Source organism: Neltuma alba, unplaced genomic scaffold, assembly GCF_004799145.2.
Source record: "Neltuma alba isolate B1F8T4 unplaced genomic scaffold, ASM479914v2 tig00013030_pilon, whole genome shotgun sequence".
NCBI classification, from domain to species: Eukaryota; Viridiplantae; Streptophyta; class Magnoliopsida; order Fabales; family Fabaceae; genus Neltuma; species Neltuma alba.
In genome coordinates this window covers 1-21375 of record NW_021637377.1, presented here as the reverse complement: position 1 = coordinate 21375, position 21375 = coordinate 1, and the positions used below count along the sequence as shown (strand labels likewise).

The following is a 21375-nucleotide window of genomic DNA, read 5'->3' as shown; positions in this document are numbered from 1 at the left end:
ATGTCTGACAGCACCCACTTCTGATAAACACGAAATGACAAGTTCATAATGGAAAATGACAAGTTAAGTATGGCAAGTGACAAATTCCCATAATGTTTTCATACATTTTCATACTTTTTCTGGTGGGATTACAATTTGCACATTGCTGATAGCAATCACTTTTAATAAACAATAAATGACAAGTCCACAATAGCGCATGACAAATTAAGTATGTAAAATGACAAGTTCCCATCACGTTTTCATACAAATGTAAATTTCTCTACTGAAATAACAATGTTCAGATTTCTGACAGCAACCACTTCTGATTAACATCTTTCATCATCAACTTCACCTCTCATTTCCTCCTAATGTATAAAACTATAGCACCAGAACTCTCATAAGCCCCTCACGAAGCATGCTCATATCAACACCAGTGGCAAATGCACTACGATGATCATATCCACTCACAAGTGCATCCTCAACCATGAAATCCCAAATATAAATTGACATATCATATGAACAAGAAACCATCAAATTCTACATATAAAGCGAGAACTTTATTCGTTTAGCATTGTATTTAGGGCTCGTTTGTTCCTCACATGCCACACCTTGATCTATTTTTCCACCGAAATACAATCATCATACTTGATTTTCACAATTTAGAGCTTGTTTGCAATTATCAGAAGTGGGTGCTGTCAGACATGTGCAAATTGTAATTTTAGCAGAAAAAGTATTAAAATGTATGAAAACATTGTGGGAACTTGTCATTTGCTATACTTAACTTGTCATTTTTCATTCTGAACTTGTCATTTCGTATTTATCAGAAGTTGTTGCTGTCAGAAATGTGCAAATTGTAATTCCAAAAAAAAAGCATAAAGATCTTATGAAAACTTGTCATTTTCTATTATAAACCTGTCATTTGATAAATCAATGTGGAAATCCAGTCATTTTAACAGGAAAAAGTATGAAAACCTACTGGGAACCTGTCATTTTAACACAGAAACTCAAATTTCTATGAATTGCTTATCAGAAGTTGTCATTCGCCTTACTAAACTTGTCATTCGCCTTACTGAACTTGTCATGAATTGTGTATCAGAACTTGTCATCTGCTAAAGAAATCTGAAAATGCTGTCATTTTAACAGAGAAACTCGAATTTCTATGAATTGCTTATCAGAAGTTGTTATTTGCCTTGCTAAACTTGTTATTCGCATTACTGAACTTGTCGTGAACTGGGTATCAGAACTTGTCAATTTGTTATTTTCAACAACTTATCAAACTCGTTATTTTCAATTACGAACACAAGCTGAAAATCAAAATAGAAATGAAGAATAAAAATCCAGATTTATTGGGCATTGTCTCAGCACCAAGCAATCACCACACACATTGCAAACAAACATTACAAGCATTACAAATGACTGTCACTCTCCCTCAAACTCCCGACTCTCCTCTCCTTCCACAGCAACAGAGAGAATGATGGAAGAGGCTTCATTGTTGACGAAAGAGCAGGTAAGCAAGATAAAAAGAAGGTGACGGGGATGACAATGAGGAGAGGACCACCGAAAGACATTGGGAGTTCCATATACTCTGGGAAAAGAGTGAGGAGAGGGAAGGAAACTTGGAGAGGAAAGAGAGAACGAAGAGAGAGAGGAAAATGAGGAGCAAGGTCGGGAAGAAGATGATCTGGAGAGGAAGAAAGAGAGAAAAACAGAGGGCATTTTGGACATTCTACCATCATTTCATAATTGCAAATTGGGACCGGGTCCTTGTGAGCAATTTCTCAAATTCAGGGTCCCTGATTGCTATTTTATATATTGAGGGGTCTTTATTTGCAATTTTCCCATTGTTAAACATAACAAACTTTAGGAACCGAGTTATGATGAGTTAAATTTGAAAAACTGGATTACAATTAAATTAGAAGTTGAAGGACCAATTGACTAACTTTTCTTAACTTAAAAGACTGAAATTAAAATGAGAATAAATTTAAAGAGTTAAAGTTTATATTAAATACCCTACAGTTTAGCGTGATCAACAAAACGGCGTCTTGTCATTAAGAAGAGAGCCATCTCAACCGTTAATCTGGGGTTAATCCCGACCATTGGTTTATCTAGGGGCTGCCCTCCTTCTGTTTCTTCGTTCCGTTCTACTTATGTCCGACAAGGCCTCCGTGACTCCGTCCGCGACTGGGTACATAGATAAATTTTCTGCTCACCGGGAGCTTCCACCCCCCCCCCCCCCGTTGATATCTCTTCCAACGCGCCCTCGCTAGGGAACTTAGTTTTGTGTTCTTAACAGAGATTTCGTCCCCATTGCTGGGGCTGCGAAAATAAAACTTAAATTTTGGTGGGCTTTGCTAAGACAACTTGCTTTTCTCATGATAATTGATATCCCACTTGTTTAGGCTTGCTTTGCTTCATCTTCATAGGCAGGGCAAGTCTGGAGATTAGCTAAAGCCTTTCCTGGAATGCCTCGGATTCCATTGTTTTTTAAGTGGATTGTTCATTCCCTCAGTTGGCAGAATCTTCTTCCCCGTCCGAATGGAATTCAAGTCCAAGCAAGCAACCAAACGCACTTTTCAGGGTAATCACGTTTCCATTCCGGTATTTACGGTGTTTTTTGACATCAACCAAACGGGTGACCAAAGACTTTATGAGCTCTCTAGTTGCGTCTCGGTTCAAAGGTTTCAACTGAACCTATGGCTGTCTGGGCGACCTTTACGAGAAGGTTTTCTCTAAAGCACTTTCCACTTCCTCCTCGCACACTTGTCTCATCAAATCTCACAGCTACACCTCACCATCTCTCTCAGGCTTTTTCTCAAACGGTTTCGCTACCGGCTCACTCCCTTAAACCTTCATTCTCCTATGTCTCTCAAGCTCTTAAAGACCCCATCGACTTCATTGCCGATAAGTTCCATTTCCATGGGGACCCACGTAACCCAGTTCTACAGCAGTTCCTTGAATTGCTCAGAAAGGTTGCTTATAATTCGTCAGAAGCAGAGGCTATGTCCTTTCTCGATGCATCAGGTATCAAAGCTAATAGAGATTTAATTGGTTCGACTATTTGGGAACTGAGGGAAGAGTGTAAAGCTGCTTTTTTGGCATTTGAATGGGGCAAGAAGTGGAATTGCTACGATGAAAATGTTTATCAATTGATGATATGGGTTTTGGGCCATCATCAAAAGTTTTCCACTGCGTGGGGTTTGATTCAAGATATGCATCGGTCTTCTCTGTGTATACGGCAGGCTATGCTTATTATGATTGAGAGGTGAAATGACCTTTGCCCTTGAAACTCTTTCTGGCTCGTAGAAAGTTTTGTTGTAACATGGTTAACATGGAGAGTCAGTAATGAATTTTCTCTTGCGCCTATGCCAAACATTACATCTTCAATTTTTCAAATAAAATTTTATGAAATTACCAGCTTTCTTAGAGATTATCTGCGCTGAACTCAGTGAGAACAGGATCATAACTTCAAATATTCTGGCTCTGTGAAAAAATTTATAGTCCCAGTAGTTCCTTTTCCTTTTAATAATATATCTCACGTAAACTTTTCAAAAAATGTGGAGTGAAACTTGTATTATTATATTAAGAAGTACCTCACTGCACGAAGTATCTGATTGATTTCAGTTTGACCTCCTTTGGCTGACTCTTATTTTGCTTGTTTACTTACATTTTAGATGGGCATTACACTAATTAGCAAATCATATTTAGGGTTGAGAAGTTATCCCTTATCTTTGCTGTTGGAATCATTTGAGTTAACTAGTAACGCAGGATACTCTTTTGTAGTGATCTTCGTTATTATTTGAATATTAGATTTTTATTAGTCAGTGTGCTTACATTCGATTAATCAATCTTATCGGTCTGTCTACTTTTATATGTTCTTAGTGGTACTGTGTTGGTAAATACATGAACACTTGATAGTGGCATCTCAATTCCGTCAATAACTTTCGTTCTTTTGTCCTCTTTTGGCATTTTGCTTCAATTAGATATGCACTTGGAAATGACTCGGCCAAGGCTATCCAAACATTCAACTTCATGGAAAAGTTCAGAATGACCCCTGATCAGGAAGCATTCCATGCTTTTTTGCATGCACTTTGTAAGCATGGGCACATTGAGGAGGCTGAAGAGTTATGCTTCTGAATAAGAAGCTCTTCCCACTTGAGACTGAGAGTTTCAACATTATTCTGAATGGGTGGTGCAACATATCAGTAGATCTAGTTGAAGCGAAGAGAGTTTGGAGAGAAATGTCAAACTATTGTATAACACCCGATGCTACCTCATATAGCCATATGATTTCTTGCTTTTCAAGGACGGGAAATCTTTTTGACTCGCTTAGACTTTATGATGGGATGAAGAAAAGGGGTTGGAGCCCTGGGATGGAGGTGTACAATTCTTTAGTTTATGTTTTGACTCACGAAAATTGCTTGAAGGAAGCTCTGAAGATGATAGATGATATGAAAAAAGGTGGCTTGCAGCCAGATTCTGCCACCTTTAACTCAATGATACTGCCTCTTTGCAAGGAAAGAAAACTAGCGCATGCAAGAATCTTATTAAATACAATGGTAGAGGAGAATCTTAGACCAACAATTGAAACCTTCCATGCTTTTCTTGAGGGAACAGATTATCAAGGGACATTGGAATTTCTCAGTAGGATGAAAAGTGCTAGTTTAGGACCTAATGGCGACTCCTTTCTTATACTTCTTGAAAAATTCTTCAAGTTGGAGCAACCTCTAAATGCATTGAAAATTTGGCAGGAAATGAAAACTTTTGAAGTACTGCCCAGTTGTATGCATTATAGAAGAATGGTAGAAGGTCTTGTGACTTGTGGATGGCTAGTTAAGGCCCGGGAATTTCACAAGGAGATGATATTAAATGGATGTTTGGAAGATCCAAGGCTAAAGAAGCTCTTGCAGGGAGAAATGCCTGATAATAGTGATAAAGATAAACAGCATGTTAAAATGACCCACTTTGGTAAAAGACCCAATCATTTGAAAAGCAAGATGAAACGGAAGAATCCATGAGAGGCCCAAGAAAGAGGAGAATCTCAAAACTTAGGACTGCAATTACAAAAGCTACCACAGTTTATCTTGTTAGTCAACCTTTTACCGTAGAGAAGACCATAAGATCAATTACATGAAGCAGGCTACTTTTTGCCCCTTCATGAACGAGCAATTCTTGCCTGCATATGATACATGCATCCAATGGTTGTGATTGTGTTCGTAGATGAAGAGTTCACACAAAGAGACAAGAAATTTTCCAAAACCTGAGCCAACCTTTGATTGTTTTGGTTTTCATATCAAGAGCATGTTTACTGAGGATATGGGATAGACTTAAGAGAGGTTGTTGTGTATTTGACCCTCTTCTAATATTCTTTATGGGTGATATGAATGTAGACCCGATCTTATCAGGACATTCTCTTTTTGCGAGCTTATATTTGCAAACATAACAGGGATATATTTGCTACTGATGTGCCTCTTTTGTTTCCAATTTTCGCTCCTTTGACAAGATTGTATATTTGCTGGTCCTAAATTTTCACCTTAAACCTTCACTGGACCTTTTGTCCTTTAAACATATTATTACTATTACTATTATTCCTACTACTACTACTATACTATTATTATTATAATATACTGCTTTTATTTTTGGGGGGGGGGGACTACATGTTCTCTTCCATTTGCTAACGGTGCGCAGTGGCGGGAAGGAAGACACGTGGTGAGAAGATAATTAAATCCTAATTGCATAGAGTTTCTTTTATGGCCTTTTGGAGTATCATATTAAATAGTGTGTGTATCTCTCTCTTTATATATCGTTGAAGAGGCGGATGAAACCAGGTGCGGCTACCAGATTGGACCGTTTGGTCATCTCACATAAGTCACTGGTTCTTTGAATGCGTAAGCCATGAGCTCGCAAATTGATGTTTTCGTCTATTATTATTTTATAACATATTGTTTGACTGTCCTGCAGCTAAATCCAATCCCGTTAGTTACGTTGATTATCTATGATAGAGAGAAATGAATCAAATCGATTTATTATTTATTGCATATAATTAAGGTATTTTTGGAAAGTTTGGTGAATTTCAGATCATGAATTAATTTTTAAAAGTGACTTTGTCAGAAGTTAACGTCCATTTTTAAAAAAGATTGAAAGAATAATCAATAGAACAGTAGATATAAACAAAAGCCATCATGAACAGAAATTATTTTATTATCTTCATTCTTCAAATATTATTAAAAGGTAACATCTTTCCAACCTGGTACAAAAGTAACACCAATGCCAATATATATAATAGATGCTTATTCAACAGAACGTTACAGAGACAAGCTCGCTGACATATATCCAGAACACTGGACTGATCAAACTTATTTAGAGACAGTCTCTAAGAGGAATTAAGGTTTCATTTCAGCTTTAATGGCAGCAACTAGCTGATCATAAGCTACTCCCCATGCATTCTTCATGTCTGGTGACCACATTTCTGGCACTGCTTCTTTTATGACTTCCATAAGTGCAAACTTCGTAACCTTACACAGCGAAAAACATTAGGTCACACATCAATCTTGCAGAAAATAACTCACCAATCAGAACATACACATTGACGCCTCGATAAGTTCATCATCAGAGACTGAATTTTTATACGTTCAGATGTTCTATGAATGATTTAAGTTTACATGTCATTGGCATAAATTTCTTTAGAATCTTTGAAGAACTTAATAGCAATCATCTGAAGAACTTCATCTCTAAGACCTTAACTATGTAAACTTTTCTAATAAACAAACTGTTAAGTAAATACCTCAAAATGCTCATTCACCACGCCAGTTTTGAAATGGACAGCACCTATTTTTTTCAAGGTTGAATCTCTCACTGTGACTTTACCAGCCTTCCGCAGCTGAACTGCGGATTCACACGTCTGCAATAAAAAATTCAGAGAGATAAATATACATATACTACATACATACATACATATATATATATATATTCATCAGGGACATACAAAGAGTAAAGTTGACGGAGGTCAGAAACAGAGTAAGCTCACCATGACAAAGACATTCACGGCATGAGGCTTGAGCTTTGGTTTTGCTCCAAGGGACTTTTGAATCTCTCAAGAAGGAGAACAAGTTCTGAGCAGATGGGGCAATCTCAAATATCCTAAATTTAAACAGAAAAGAAGAAGAAGCATAAATAGTGATTTAGAAGTCAGCGAAAGATGAAGTGAATATCAGTAGAAGAAGATTCGTACTTCAAGAAAACTTGAGACCCAGCTCTGCAGAATTCTTCTTCATTACTTGCCATGACTTCACAACGAGCGCTTCTTGCTCTTGGGTGAAACATATTGATCCGTCGGTTTCGGCCATGTTGTCGAGTAATCGCAGGATTTCGAAGATGTTAAGAAATTACGGTTTGATTTATGGGGGTGGGGGTTGCTGTGAGATTTATAAGGACGATGAAAATGGCCCTTGAGGCCAACGGGGAGCCATTCTCAGAAAGCGTAAAAAGATTTGATTTTGATTAGCTCCCGTTAATAGACTAGTAGAACCTTCCAATATCTCCCTTGGAACATGTTGCATTAGAGAAGGGAAGCGGTGACCCGTAAGTGGAAAATTTTACCAAATTTCTTTGAAAAATATCGTAACATAGATGATAGATATTTGTTTATGTAGAAAAGGTGGGTCCTAAACCGGGGGCTGCTGGCGGCGACACAAAACGGTGGATTTGATCGTTGACTCATGGTTGCGTCAGCCAGGAACTCACAAATTGATGTTTCGGTCAATTTATTTGATAGCTCTGTTTATCATTTTGTCTCTGTAATCCAATTCTTCCACCCTTCCCCCGTTTGATACTCCATTATTCTCAGTATAAGACTTAATTATTAAGTTAATTTTAATTCTAAATATAAGAGTTATTTTTATATTTATCAAACCGGGGGCTGCTGGCGGCGACACAAAACGGTGGATTTGATCGTTGACTCATGGTTGCGTCAGCCAGGAACTCACAAATTGATGTTTCGGTCAATTTATTTTAGAAAAAAAACATATCATATTTCTTATAATTAATTAACTTACCCAACTTCCTTAATCTAATCAAACTAGTTAAATAGGTCTTATATTAAGGATTGGATGAATATTATTTTAGCCAATATCTAACCCTACTTGAATTAAATATTTATGGAAGTATGTTGACCCCAAAAAAAATACAAGTGCTTGTAATATACTTTCTCTGGTTCTAATATAAGAATTAGTTAACTAATTTAAATATATTAAAAAAATTTGTTAAGTTAGTTATTTATAAAAATAAATATTATCTTCCATAAAATATTCCTACTAATCATATGTATTAGTTAAAATTATTATTTGATGAAAACTTTTGATATATACAACTATTACAATGACTATTTTGAAAGAAATAGATAAGTATGAGAAATAAAGTGAAATAACTTCTTATATGTAAGAACAAATTGAATATTAAAATAGCTCTTATATTAAGAAAAAAAGATGATACATTATTTTTAATTGAGTTCTTGTTTTTTTTATTTGGCCAGAAAGAAACGTCGGTGTATCTTTTCCTTCTCACGGGGTGCTTGGTTTTTTATATCCTCTCTCTCTCTCTCTCTCTCTCTCTCTCTCTGTGTGTGTGTGTGTGTGTGTCTCTAAGAAAATGAATCACATGGACTAAATAAAATCAAAATCAATCAGGTAACAGATTGCATATAGATGTAAGAAAATGATTATAAGAATAATTATTTTTTTTATATAAACTCTATTGTTTTGTATTTTTTGACAACTTAGATGCCTTTTGATCAATATTTACATCAGTTCTAATTAACATATTATGAACATAAGGACCAATATTTCCTGCATTGAGAAAACAATAAGAACCCGATAAAAAATTACAAAAATTTCAAAAAAAATCAATTTAATGTTGTTAAACATTAAAATAATTTATATTTACAAAAAGAATTGTTTATTCTTTTCTATTTTAAATGTTAATCGATTTCTAATCCATTGCATATTCTCATCCAACATGTCATAAACAATAAACAAAAAAAAAATCATTTTTTGGTAGGTCGTTATTTAGGGTGAATTCCCAATTTTTAACTTCATATCATCTTAATTAACTCTTTATTATTTTATACTGGATTAGATGAGTAAGCATTTAGCCATTGACTAGATCTCACACAAGTCTTACCATAGTTTTAATCTATTTCCCCCCTTACTTATCAGCACGGAATGCACGACAACAACAGAGAAAAGGCCATTGGAAATCCAATTGAGAGGGGGGGGGGGGGGATCTGCTACCATAATGGGCATAAAAGACCATACAATCATTGATCCCACTTCTCTCAAACAATCAAGACCTCGTGGCTAAATATAAACTACCAAAAATCATGACAACTACATGCCAGTGAACAAGCATATGAACAGTAGGGTAGAAAAGGAGAGAAGTGAAGCACAACATTAAGCACTAGAACTAACCACACCCGTAGTTTATATCTGGCTTCGCAGCAATTGCTGAAAATGGAACTTCAACTCTCTCTTTCACAACACATCGAACTTCCCCATCTTCTACCAGTGGGATTCTCCCTGGGGGGCATCTAGTTTTTGATCTTTCATCCTCACTTTCTGGTCGATGAAGCAGGCCCAAAATGTTGAGGTTCGTACCTAACTTCTTAGGTCCAAAACCAGACAAGCTCATGACGGATACCACGCCAACAACAGTGAGCACAGTTTTGGCTGCAGAAGTCACAAAAAATCCCAATCCTTTTCTTGCATTTTTCACGCCATCTTGGGCATGATTTTGCTCCTTCTCGTTCACACTCTTCCTCGATTGGACCTTCGGATCAATTGGAATTAACCCGTTGCAAACAGAATTATGCATCATGGTGTAGGGAGGACGGCTTGGATATGGAGGAAGAAGCAGATCATTGTTGTGCTCCACCGTTTCGCTAGCGAAGGTAGAAGCTTCTCGTATCACTTCCAGCTCCTTACCTTTGTACTCCTTGAGCTTATCAATTAACGTTTTGCGGCTTTGCTCAATCTCAGAAAGAGCAACTTCTCTTTCGTATTGCTGCTGGTGTTGCAGAACCTGGGTATTGCCAAAACAGTAAAGAGTTCTAAGTCATCAATTAAGAGTCCTAAAAACAAAGTATAAGAGAATAATAAGGATATTTCAATATGATCTTTCACGTCATACATCTAACGATAAAATAAACTGAGACTGAAATAAGATAAAGCTAAATCAGCATTCATTCAGTCACACGAACAAAGTCCGCATCTCTAGCAAAACACCAGTTATACTAATTCAAAACAACAGTTATAAATCCTTGTAAAGGCAAAGAGCATAAAGGGCAAGAGTGGAGCCACGTCAATCGTCAGTTTCAATAAGTTTCATTTGACAGGCGACGAATGAAACATTCATTTATAATAACATAACATGCTACGGGACTTTGGCCAGGAAAAAAAAAAAAAAGCTACGGGATCGTCCTGTGATTAAAAGTTAACGGACACACCAAATTTATCTTATGCTGTCAAAATAATCTTGACCGCAAACAAGCGGTTCTGTCATCCAATTTGGTATAGCTATGATGTGCATTATCCACAAGGACAAACTCTTTCTACCTGGTACAACTAGTTCGATTGTTTCTTCAAGTATATTAACACGTATATCCAGAGAGAAATTATGTGAAACTCTGGATGTAACTTTCATTACCATGAAAGGCTCGAATTGGGAATTGCAGGGTCAGCTGCTCCACTGTCATCAAGTCAACAGAATTATCGTGGAGATGGTCTCTTTTTAGATTGACAATACCATGACACAGGATGATTTTTCCACGGAATCAAACGTTTGGCAATGCATAGCACCCCCCTCCCCTCTAATTGATGGTACCACGAGCATAAGATGGGATTTTATTTCTGGAACTCTTGTAACATTGAGTAATCGGCAATACTGTGATTTGCATGTTGTGAAGCACTTTAATTTAATTTGTTCTTTTAAGTTAGAGCCTAACTACAGGCGAAAATAGCTTATCTTTGTCAAAATATGAATGCCGGTGGTACTTAATATTCTAGAACCATGGAAGTATACAAAGTATTTAAGCAGAATGGGTAGTTTATCTTGAATGGGGTTACCAAGGTACATATAAGAAGTTTGGTCCCCAAGGAAGAGTACTTCAGAAATTTAGCTTTCAAGGGTAGCAGATTGCTTCAAGGGCTTTTTAAGCAAAGGAAAAGCTTCACTAGAGTTCAAGAGGGACATATATCCCACTATCTCTGGCCCTTATCCAGGGAACATCACAGGCTATAATCCTAACAATAAGACAGATCCCAAGACAAATGTTCCGAGCTTTTCTTCTAGATGAACTTTTTTTCACCCGTGCCTCTAGAGAGATGGAAAGAATTATTTCAGTTTATCCAACCGAGAAAAGAAACAAAATGCACAGGAAATTAGATCATGCAATGTCATACGATTAAAAAGAAAAATATCTCACAATGAAAAACCCTAAAAAAGAAAGGGGCTTTGGGGAAAACCTGCAAGGAAGATAACTGGTTCTCCAAGGATTCCAGCGCATCGCAAATGTTTAACAGCCTTTCTGCTTCTTCATCATTATCATCATCTTCGGGGTCATTTACTTCGTTCCCATCAGGAGGTTCAGTCGTTAAGGGGCCATTGGTAGGCGAGTACGCAGCAGGCGAGGCTCTGTGGATGCAATTGCTGATCTTCAATCTAAGTTCTGTAGCTCTGGCCAACACTAACCCTATTCCCTCGTCTTCCATTTAGGGTTCGTGAAATTTGACCTAAAAATCACTCACTGTTTCATCTTAATTCCCAGTTAACCGCCAAAAGACATCTCTCCTCACTGTATTGAGCGAATTCTAGTGATTCTAGTGATCCCCCAGCAGATAGAAAAGAAATTATGAGCTGCGGATTCTTTGTCTCTTTGCTTCGCTTTCTTTGTCATCGCTTTCAACGAAGAAAAAACACAATCTCCGTTCTTTGTTTTTTTCCACACCATGAAAAGGGCCAAAAAAAAAAAAGAAAAAAGGGCCATCAATTTCATCCTTTTCCCCCTTTTCTTTCTAACTTTTTTTTTTTTGGTAAAAAAATTTTTGGAAAGGGGTTGGGCTCATCCACGATCCAAGGGCAGGGCGAAATCTCCCTTCCTCCTAGGTCATACCAATGTTGGGCAGGGCGAGCCGTCAATTACCCTTAGGCGTTTATCTAGGCACCTAAGAGCTAGGATGCCTCCCCAAGCGCCGTGACTGGAACCACAACAAAGTGGTACTCCCCAAGGATCGAACACATGCCAACTTGGTCATATGTCTTACCCCTTCGCCAGCTGAACCCACGGACGATGGGTCTTTTCTTTCTAACTTTTATCACAAAAAGAATATATTAATCCAGCGGGAGTACAGATTTGTGGCCCGTAAGCATTATAAATATACTCTATATTTAAGAGAGAGAATAATAGGAGAGGATAAAAATATGCATAAATTTGTTTTGTCTCTTCTCCTATCCATATCTACATATACAAGATGCATTTACTAATTAAATGTCCAGAATTCAAATCTGTTTGAGCTTGTGGATTTATCAATTTTATTTATCAAATATCAGTTTATTGCCGCTGCATAAATATACTCCTTTCTGTCCAAGATATATAAGAGTTAATTTGACATTCAATTTGGTTCTAGATATAAGATCTTCATTCATTTTGTTTCTTATATTTACCCATTTCTTTCAAAGCATTCTTTATAGTAATTGCACATGTTAAATGTTCTGTCAGAAGATAGTTTTAACTAATACATATGATTAGTAATGATATTTCAGAAAACATAATACATATTTATTATAAATAACTAAATTAACAAATTTTCTCAATTTTTTCCAATTAATCAACTAGCTCTTTTATTTAGCCGCTGTTTCTTCTCTTGCATTGCATGAGATAAGATATTCATCTTTGATTTTAGGGGCGTCATTGTCTAAATATATCACTTTAGCCTCTCACATATTGTTTGAAACAGAGAATAAATAATATTGAGGGTGAAATAGATTGAAGAAAACTATATAAATGTATACACACACAATACAGACACACATATTGCACTCCTGATTTTCAAATATCAGAATGCTATGTGTTGAAGTTTGTCCTTTTTTCTTTTTAATAAATGATTCCATGAAAAAGATGCTAACTTCCTGTCACAATATTAAAAATTCACCTGACAAAGTAATTACAGAGACTCGCAAAATTTACCTAGAGGGAACCTTCACTATGATATACAATAATGAACTGATCACCGTTGGAGGGCGTGGCCTCTAGTATAAACATCACTTCAATTGACTACTCAATTCTCTGGTCTCTACAGCACTAAGCATCAGCGCAAACTTGTCAATAAGGTTCTTAAATAGACTAGGAATGACAATTGAATCATAACCATTGCTTGATAAATCATAACCATGCCAATCAAGCAAGACTAATGATTTACAAGCTTCATTGTTCATATGAACACAAAACATTTAGGATATGTTTTGGGTTGAAGGGGAAGGGAGGAGAAGGACAGGAAAGCAAGGGATAATTATTTTCCTAATTCTTGCTTAGGAAATAGGAAGATTCTCTCTTCCAAAAATTTTCAGATTGGAAGAAATAGGGAGGATTTTAGGAGATTTTTAAAGGATAGGGAAAATTCTTCATCATCCTAACTCAATAAGAGCTATGCTTGAATTAAGCTTTCCCTTTCCCTTTTCTCTTATCTCCAGCCAAACATATCAACATAGAAGCTTGCCTTCTGGGCTGCCACTTCCAGGTTGAACAATTTCACTTCAGTCATGCTAGGAGGCTCAAGTGTTAAATATCATTCCAATCTTGGTTCATTTCGACATCAAGTCTTCTGCCTCGTCCAAGAAGGAGCTTGTGATTTTTTTCCTTCTCATGATTATCCTGAATTAAGATTCTTCTGTCATTCCAAGCTATGATGCTAATATCTACTGAGGCATGTGATTACCAAGCTAACTCCTTCGAAATCAAGTAATTGAAACTGAAGTCATGAGGGACCAACTCAATGCCTTTCCAGCTTGCTTTTGATTGAAACTCTTGATTGATTTTCCTTTGAGAATTAGGAAGGTTATTCTTGACCACCTCCATCAAACCAACTGCCCCAAGACGTGAGCTTTTTGCAAAGAAATCAACTATCTTTGGAATAAGTATTTTCTGTTCCTTGGTCACAGAGATGGTAGATTGAATGTACTCGTCTTTCGCAGATTCAAGCTCCTCCGAGACTCTCTTGGATGTATACAAACGCACCTGAGAATGTTGCAACCAGCAGAGGTTAAGAAGGACGCTACTTCTCAAGCAAGAATAACTTAGCTTATATTCAGACTATGAAAATGCGCCATTCAAGTGATCAAGAGCTGCAGAAAGATTACTTCTGTCTCCTTGAGTTTACACCAAGAGACAGAACAAATATAAGTAGGCAAAAGCATACCGCAGGATCAGAACGGCTTCCTGAACTGAGGGCAAATAGCAACAAAGGTTCTGGTCGGTGTATTGCATATGCTTTTCTTGCATCTCTAACCTTAAGTTTTGTTTTTGTAGGAAACAAAATCTGCAGCCACTGGGAGAAAAGAATGGGGCATTAGTGTCATTTAATGTTCGTAAGAAGCCTTTGAACTTCTTTGAAGTGCAGAGTTTTGAGAAAAAGTTGACATAAAGAATAAAAGCATATATTAGAAAATTTCCCCTCCTTTCTTCTCTTTTTGAACTCTGCAAGAACTTCAGAATAAATAAATCTAAAGGGTTCAGACTCCATCTGCTACTTTGCTTGTAATGTAAAATAGTAATGAGAAAAAGTTTATGTGGAAGTTTCAGGTTTTCAGAGTTACTTGTCCCGGACGAGGCAATCTGCATCCCAGAATCGAGTTCTGTATGAGTTCTACGCTTACATTATGACCCCCAATGTTATATGCAGCCTGAAGACCATTATCAACCAGCTTAATTCAGAAGGACTTCAGATCATACCAATGGATTTTGTCAGTTCAATATTAGGGACCAACTCACCTTGAGTACTGTAGAAATTCTTTTGGCATTATTGGCTGAAATTCCATAAACTAATAAAGCCTGTAGATGAGAGACAACAATATGGTAGGTTTGTCTTCAAGACTTGGAAAAAAACTATAAATCAAATAACGTTGAAAGTTCGAAAAGTTTACATGCATCACTAGGGTGTTGTGCACATTGATCCAAAAAGCTAGCTTTTCTTCATGCTCCAAGTTTCTAGGATTAACATCTTCCAACCGAGAAACAAGTGACCTGCAAGAAAGCAAGACATAAAGGGAAATTTTCTTAGCATATTGACATAGTTGTAAAGGTGCGAATGATATGCTAATATTGAAAGGCAACTGTTTATTTTAAAGGAGAAAAGTAAAGCCGCGTTACTTAATGCTGCATTCGGTTCTCCAGCTTAAACCCTTACCTTGACAAAATCCTTGAAAGATTTATAACTCTAAGCTAAGCATATCTTAGTCTCTTGAGAGTGGGTAAAGAACATCAAAATTAGATCCTAATCCTCTTATCAACAATGGCTCGTGATCAATCCTCAATCCTACATACATCTTAATACTTTATGGCATTGTTGATGTTTTCAAATTTCATACTAAATCTAATATGTAGTTGCCTTGTTCAGCGAATGAATCTCTTAGGATGAAGACTTACGGAACTTAAATTGCAAAGATGGCTCACCTAAATCTCCGCAGCATGTACTCAACTTCTTTTAATTTTTCACTATCTCTGCTTAACTTGTGAATCTTTACCATTGAGCAATAAGGTCCGCCAAATTCTTTTGATCCTTTGATGTGGAAAGGGTTGTTAAAGTTTAAATTGAAGGGTCGATGTTTCTTCCACCGTGAGGCCTGCTTATTTCCCTCGCCTTGTGAAGAAAACTCATATGCTGATGATGAAAATGGAATAAAGGACGAAGCATTATCATGACCAACAAAAGGAGGGTCTGCAAGTTCACAATATATAGCTGATATGCTCTTAATCATCTCCTCAGAAAGCCAGTTTGGGGTCTCTGGAACTATATCAGAAAAGCAATTTCCCAGATGCTCAGCCAGGGAGATTGAACTGCAGTTATTACTCTGAGCTTGCTGATAAAATATAATTTCCATAGAACACCAAATTAGAAAACACTAAATTCAAGAAGTAAGGTAGATTAGTGGTAGCGGAAAGATACCACCACCATGGATTTCATATAAATCTTAATAGTTTAAGAAACAAGTGTCATATAACTACTTATCTAGTCTGAAAATTAAATATGTTGACAAAATTTAAACTTGAATGCTGGGCTTCATGATGATGACATGGAGTAAATGCAATTTCATTCGGAAAATATAAAAGACAAGTCATCGAGTCAACTGCAAACATTCCAATTGGGCAAATTTTGGGCTATTTAGGCAACTTTGTTAATGTCAGTACAATTAACTGATACAATACCAATATTTACTTGATGTGCTCTTGAAGACATCCACGCTAATATGATCGTGATTAACCTTTAAGGAGCAAAATCGTGGCAATGGTATGTTTGAGGGACCAATAACTCAATATGACATATGAGGAAGTAAGAATTACTCCCGTCAGTTGTTCGAACTTACCTCTAGCATAGACAACGGTAGAGAATGGAAAGTGTCCAAAGCTTTGGCCTGAGAAGTTTCGATGAAGCAAACTGATTGCTGGGATAGGGTGGAGTGACTTCGATGAATACTTGAGTCCAGAACAGCTTCTGGTTCTAACTCTTTCTTGCATTCCTTAAGGGAAAGCCAACTGAATTTCTGGGCGACAGGAGATTATGTTCACGAACTGAAATCTCTTTCTCAGAGACAGTAACTGTCCCACTTACTGATGAACTTCCTTTTTTGGTGTCTGAATCTGTTTCCAATCTTCTTTCCTTGGCTGATAGAGACAATATTTGATGATCAAATCTTTTCCGATACAGCGAGAGAAGATATTGTTCCAAGTACACTACTTCTAATTCTAATACGCCAATTTCCTTAATTAGTTCCTTGGTCGCCTAAAATTGAGAAACAAAATACACACAATCAAAAGAAAAATCCAGCAAAGTCAATAAGCCATTGAGAGCATCCATTTAGGTGTTCAAGGGTATACCATTGGCATCGAGTTTTCTAGCGCAGCATCTTGTGAGGAAGGCAGGTAACATGCTTTCTCTAATGCACTTCGTACCACAAATTGTTTGATGCAATCGTTTTTGAAGCATGAAAATCTTCGAAGACATGAAAAACACAGTATTTAAGAACAATAAGCCAGATGTTTGTGGATAAATGGACTAATCAGCTGCTAGTTTTTCACAGTTTCAAACAGAGTTTCCATCAAGAGATAGAAAAGGATGTATAAAAATCTTTTAAAGATCCCTAATTCCCTATTATTTTGCCTTGCAAAGCATATACTTGTGGCAGGAAGAAATTTGGCGGCAAGAACACGGGCTGTTAACAAAACTTTGATTACTTAACGGTCTATAGTGAAGAGAATAGAGAGACAGAAAATTAACTCTAAACCATCATAAACTATGTATTTATGAGCTTATCAGTAGCTATCTCTTATAGAGGAACTAAATCAGTTGAGAATATAAGTACCTCTTGAGTCAAGGAACTCTGAAGATCAATGTTATGGTATTGCCTCTTCTTGGATTCATTGCTTTCCACAAGCTGGTCCATTTCATTTTTTTAATGGAGAAAATTAATAAATTACCATATTAAAACAGGCAAAATCTAGGTAGGCAAAATAAGAGGAAAATATTTATTTGCAGTGCTCACAAATCTACAGCGATTAGAGATATACCATGCTTGTGTGAAAAGAACTTTCAGTACCGTTATCCCATAATCCATCTTCCCTGACTCTTCTTTCCATAGGATCACTGCCATTCACAGTGATAAAATCTCAGGCTTACTGAGGTACAATGGAGCCTATGAATATGCAGTAAACAGAGAAAAGCTCTCTCACAGGATAATTATTTGTTGAATGTAAACGATGAGGCAAGTATGGAAAATTTAACCCTCTAGTTCAAATCAAACTGATGAGCATAGCACCCTTCAGCAATGTGTTTATTTGCACAGAACCACCGTGCATCGTGTTCGTAAGAATTTCTTCTATCTTCAGTTCATTTAGTTTAAGAAGACCACAACTTTGAAAGAAGAGATGAAAATGAAACTCTTGAACTAAAGATAGAACAGAGAATTTTCAGAGCGAAAACCTTTTAGAGCGCTTGTGACTTGAAGGTAAAACTGTCGAGTCCATGAGCTTGAATTGCTTGTATCCAGAATCGCGCCACTTTATTTCATGCATATGTTATTGTGTCAGGATTCGCTTTCCAATCTTCAACGCTGTCAAAGGATGCACCAAAAAATCATTAAATGCATCAAATACCACCATCAGATACTGACAAAAACGGAAGATACATCCAAAATGCATTAATTCATAGCATTACTCTGCATATTCGCTGCAGAAACTAAACTATCATAGAATGAGACTTCTCACAGAGACAAAGTTTTTTAAAAGCTGGACCAAAATTGGGGCATGAAAAGAAACCAAATGGGTTGCAAGTTATATCTATTTCAAACCCATATACACCCCCTCTGTCCCCTTTTTGAACTCATCAGGCAAATGCTGCAATCAAACCAGAACTGTACGAAGAGAACAACATATGGTGCTCATAAGATTTATTTTTGCAAAGTTGGATCTTTTTCATTGCATCAAAAGAAGAAATTGAGGTCATAGCTTTTGAAGAATAAGATATTTCAAAGTAGCACTTGGGGATAATCAAAGGAAAGGACAAGAAACAGGAAGGCAAACTGAGATATGTACAAACAAGAGTATGCTACACTGTCATCAACAATAATGCAAACAGTCAAACACTTAACGTGCATGTATAAAGGCACACCAACTTTGGAGCTTTTTTGCTGGTGAGCTTTTTGCATTTGCGTAAAAAGAAGTAAATTAGTCTTGCATGAGCTTTAATAATAGTATGTTAAAAGAAGAGATCTTCACCGTTTAGAATGAAAGGGAGTGACAAGGTGGGTTGGCAGTTCCTTCCACTCGTGCACTTCATTTCCTCTCTGTTCCGTCATTCAAGAAAGCATGAGAATAACATTTTTACCTTTTACATAGGCTAACTATGTACTTCTAAGTCTTGAAAAGTTTAGTCTTTTGAAATGGGTTTTTTCCTTTTCCCTGACTTGACTCAACCATGGACATTTTATTTTCTTCTCACCTTCACCCACCAAAAATGGCTTTAGCCAAACAAGTTTTGCCCCTGGCTTAATGTGATTGAATTGGACTCAATATTTCAGGGAAGATGCCATAAGTTTTCAAGTTTTGCTTGAAACTAATTTTTCCTGCTTGAGGATCCGAAAGTCATGCTCCTTCGTATATATTTTTTTGTCCTATACCAGATAACTACTGACACTTAATGATAATATTAAACCCTGAAATTCTCCAACCCTGCTAACGTCTTGAAATTGACGCTGCTCTTTGATCAACTTGCATAAATTAATATTTCATGTTTCACAGTAATAACTATTGCGCCTCTTTTATTTTTTATAGAAGTATAGGTAAATTGGATTTGATTTGTGCACTGACCAAAGTAAGAGCAAGTCTCATGGTGAGAAACAATTATAAGAGGTGGCTACAAATTATCTATCAATAATTTTCTCGGATTAACAGTGAAATTTAAAGCTATATCTTTATAGGATATAAGTTCATCCTTAATAACTAGATTAAATTTTGTTGGTATATTGGGTCTTTGTTAGCATCTCACATTCACTTCCTGCGAGAGATTACTTTAACTTTTAAAGATTAAAGATGTCAGCAAAAGTCAATTGAAGATTCTAAAAATGAAAACTTTCTTAAAAATCATGTAAATAAATTATGGTTGTTACCTTTGAAAGTTATAAAGATGCTTTGAGGCTACGTCTTGATCTTTTTAATGTTATAAAGTTGTTTTAAATTCGTTATTAACTTGAAAAATATGAATATGAAACTTTACTTGATGACAAATTTTAAATTTCAAAAGTTTTGATTATCATTAATAACATAAATTTTAGACTTGTGATTAGATCATTTCGGTGAATGAACTTGGACTTCAAATATTCCAAATGTTGAGACAACACAAACCAACTTCATCTACTGATTAGACTGCAAAAACTGTTTTGAGAGCAATTTGTAAGCAACAACTCTAAAACAACTGAATATTCAATCTTGATTTTGGTGAAATTTGGTGGGAAGAATGGGGCCCTAACAAGAGAATGAATTGGTGGTGAAAGGAAAAGAGGAAGGCGCACTTGAACAAAAAAGCAAACCTCAAAAGGGCTGAAAGTTGATTGTCAAACGAAGAACCAATCCACATTTTGCTGATATGAATGACTGCTTTTGGTAGGCTGTCCTTTTTTTCTGTCTAATTCCTCTCTCCCTCCCCTCTCAGAAACTTGGATACAACTAGTTCCGCATAAGTCAATTACTTTGCTGAGGGAAAAAGTGGCTTGCCTTTTCTTATTGGATAAGCTGCTCCACGTACACAAATCACAGATATATAATAGTATTCGTCCATCAAAGCGGTGGAGTTAAATGAAAGAGAGCTAATTATAAGGAAAAAAATTAAGAGTTTAATTTGGTCAAAAGTAAACTTTTGGTGTCTAATTGTAGATTAAATTATTTGTAAGATTTTGGATAATTTAGATGGCATTTAAATCTTTGTGATTTGATTAATTAGTTAAAAGAAAAGCAATTCATACTGAATTTGAGAATAATGCAATTTAATCAATATAATTAGGTCAATTAGAAATAACTTGACATCTCTAAAAAGTGAGCTTGCATCAGCGTTTTCCTTTCCTTCAAATGCATGTTCATTCAAAAGCTTCTGTTATTTGCATGCACTGGAATGATGCAAATGCCCAAATAGACTTGCTCTAATCTTAATTCCAGTCTTACAAGAAGAAAAAAAATCACAAATAAATATTCTACTTGGGGTTTGTAGTTCAAATCAAAATTGAAGGGATGGTCATTGGAAAAATGAACTGTAACTTGCAACTAATATGACACTATGATCTCATCTCTATGTCATTATCATATATATCAATTCTTTTTTGCTTTTAATATACTATCATCTCTATCTTCTGAACAGCAAAGCTTTTTTCATGGCTTACCAATTTATTTATTCACTTTGATTCTTATCTCCTACCACAGTTATTATTGTGGTTTCACTTTTTCTCCGTGACCATTATTGCTTAGCCTCCATATTTCAACTGCTTGCAATAGAAGTAAAACCAAAAACGCTTTCTGATAACTTCTTAACAAACAATATTGTAATATTCCATGAAGTGTGGTGTTTCTTCTAGATAGTTTGGTAAGGGGTT

The 21375-nt window shown here is 36.3% G+C and overlaps 4 protein-coding genes and 1 pseudogene across 4 annotated transcripts; 1 reads left to right on the top strand and 4 right to left on the bottom strand.

The window, feature by feature from the left end:
• The first annotated feature begins 2182 nt into the window (after positions 1 to 2182).
• Positions 2183 to 5440, top strand: LOC114733716 (pentatricopeptide repeat-containing protein At1g80880, mitochondrial-like). The gene is given in 3 exon segments (XM_028921211.1): positions 2183 to 3241; positions 3960 to 4099; positions 4102 to 5440. Coding segments are annotated over 3 exon segments (1602 nt in total). The 5' UTR covers positions 2183 to 2672; the 3' UTR covers positions 4995 to 5440.
• Positions 5441 to 6342: 902 nt separating this feature from the next.
• Positions 6343 to 7322, bottom strand: LOC114733727 (non-legume hemoglobin-like; annotated as a pseudogene).
• Positions 7323 to 9240: 1918 nt separating this feature from the next.
• Positions 9241 to 11955, bottom strand: LOC114733719 (plastid division protein PDV2). Its single transcript, XM_028921214.1, has 2 exons — positions 11493 to 11955; positions 9241 to 10050 (listed from the first exon to the last, which is right to left on the bottom strand). The coding sequence occupies exons 1-2, from the start codon at positions 11736 to 11738 to the stop codon at positions 9436 to 9438; spliced, it is 861 nt and encodes a 286-aa protein (XP_028777047.1). The 5' UTR covers positions 11739 to 11955; the 3' UTR covers positions 9241 to 9435.
• A 1321-nt stretch (positions 11956 to 13276) lies between these two features.
• On the bottom strand, positions 13277 to 17195 carry LOC114733713 (uncharacterized). The gene is made up of 8 exons (XM_028921209.1): positions 17117 to 17195; positions 16606 to 17021; positions 15695 to 16101; positions 15166 to 15265; positions 15014 to 15073; positions 14839 to 14925; positions 14442 to 14570; positions 13277 to 14260 (listed from the first exon to the last, which is right to left on the bottom strand). The coding sequence occupies exons 2-8, from the start codon at positions 16612 to 16614 to the stop codon at positions 13958 to 13960; spliced, it is 1095 nt and encodes a 364-aa protein (XP_028777042.1). The 5' UTR covers positions 16615 to 17021; positions 17117 to 17195; the 3' UTR covers positions 13277 to 13957.
• LOC114733714 (uncharacterized) lies at positions 17097 to 18343 on the bottom strand. The gene is made up of 4 exons (XM_028921210.1): positions 18219 to 18343; positions 17807 to 17882; positions 17602 to 17673; positions 17097 to 17231 (listed from the first exon to the last, which is right to left on the bottom strand). The coding sequence occupies exons 1-4, from the start codon at positions 18308 to 18310 to the stop codon at positions 17097 to 17099; spliced, it is 375 nt and encodes a 124-aa protein (XP_028777043.1). The 5' UTR covers positions 18311 to 18343.
• Between the last annotated feature and the right edge of the window lie 3032 nt (positions 18344 to 21375).

Coding starts and splice junctions, on each gene's coding strand:
- LOC114733714 (XM_028921210.1), bottom strand. CDS start 18,310: ATGCATGAAATAAAGTGGCGCGATTCTGGATACAAGCAATTCAAGCTC. Junction 17,883..18,218: donor AGTCACAAGCGCTCTAAAAG/GTTTTCGCTCTG, acceptor TGTGAATGGCAG/TGATCCTATGGAAAGAAGAG. Junction 17,232..17,601: donor AGAGTTCCTTGACTCAAGAG/GTACTTATATTC, acceptor ATGTCTTCGAAG/ATTTTCATGCTTCAAAAACG.
- LOC114733719 (XM_028921214.1), bottom strand. CDS start 11,738: ATGGAAGACGAGGGAATAGGGTTAGTGTTGGCCAGAGCTACAGAACTT. Junction 10,051..11,492: donor ACCAGTTATCTTCCTTGCAG/GTTTTCCCCAAA, acceptor GGCAATACCCAG/GTTCTGCAACACCAGCAGCA.
- LOC114733713 (XM_028921209.1), bottom strand. Junction 14,926..15,013: donor GAATTTCTACAGTACTCAAG/GTGAGTTGGTCC, acceptor AATGGTCTTCAG/GCTGCATATAACATTGGGGG. Junction 14,571..14,838: donor GATTGCCTCGTCCGGGACAA/GTAACTCTGAAA, acceptor CTTTTCTCCCAG/TGGCTGCAGATTTTGTTTCC.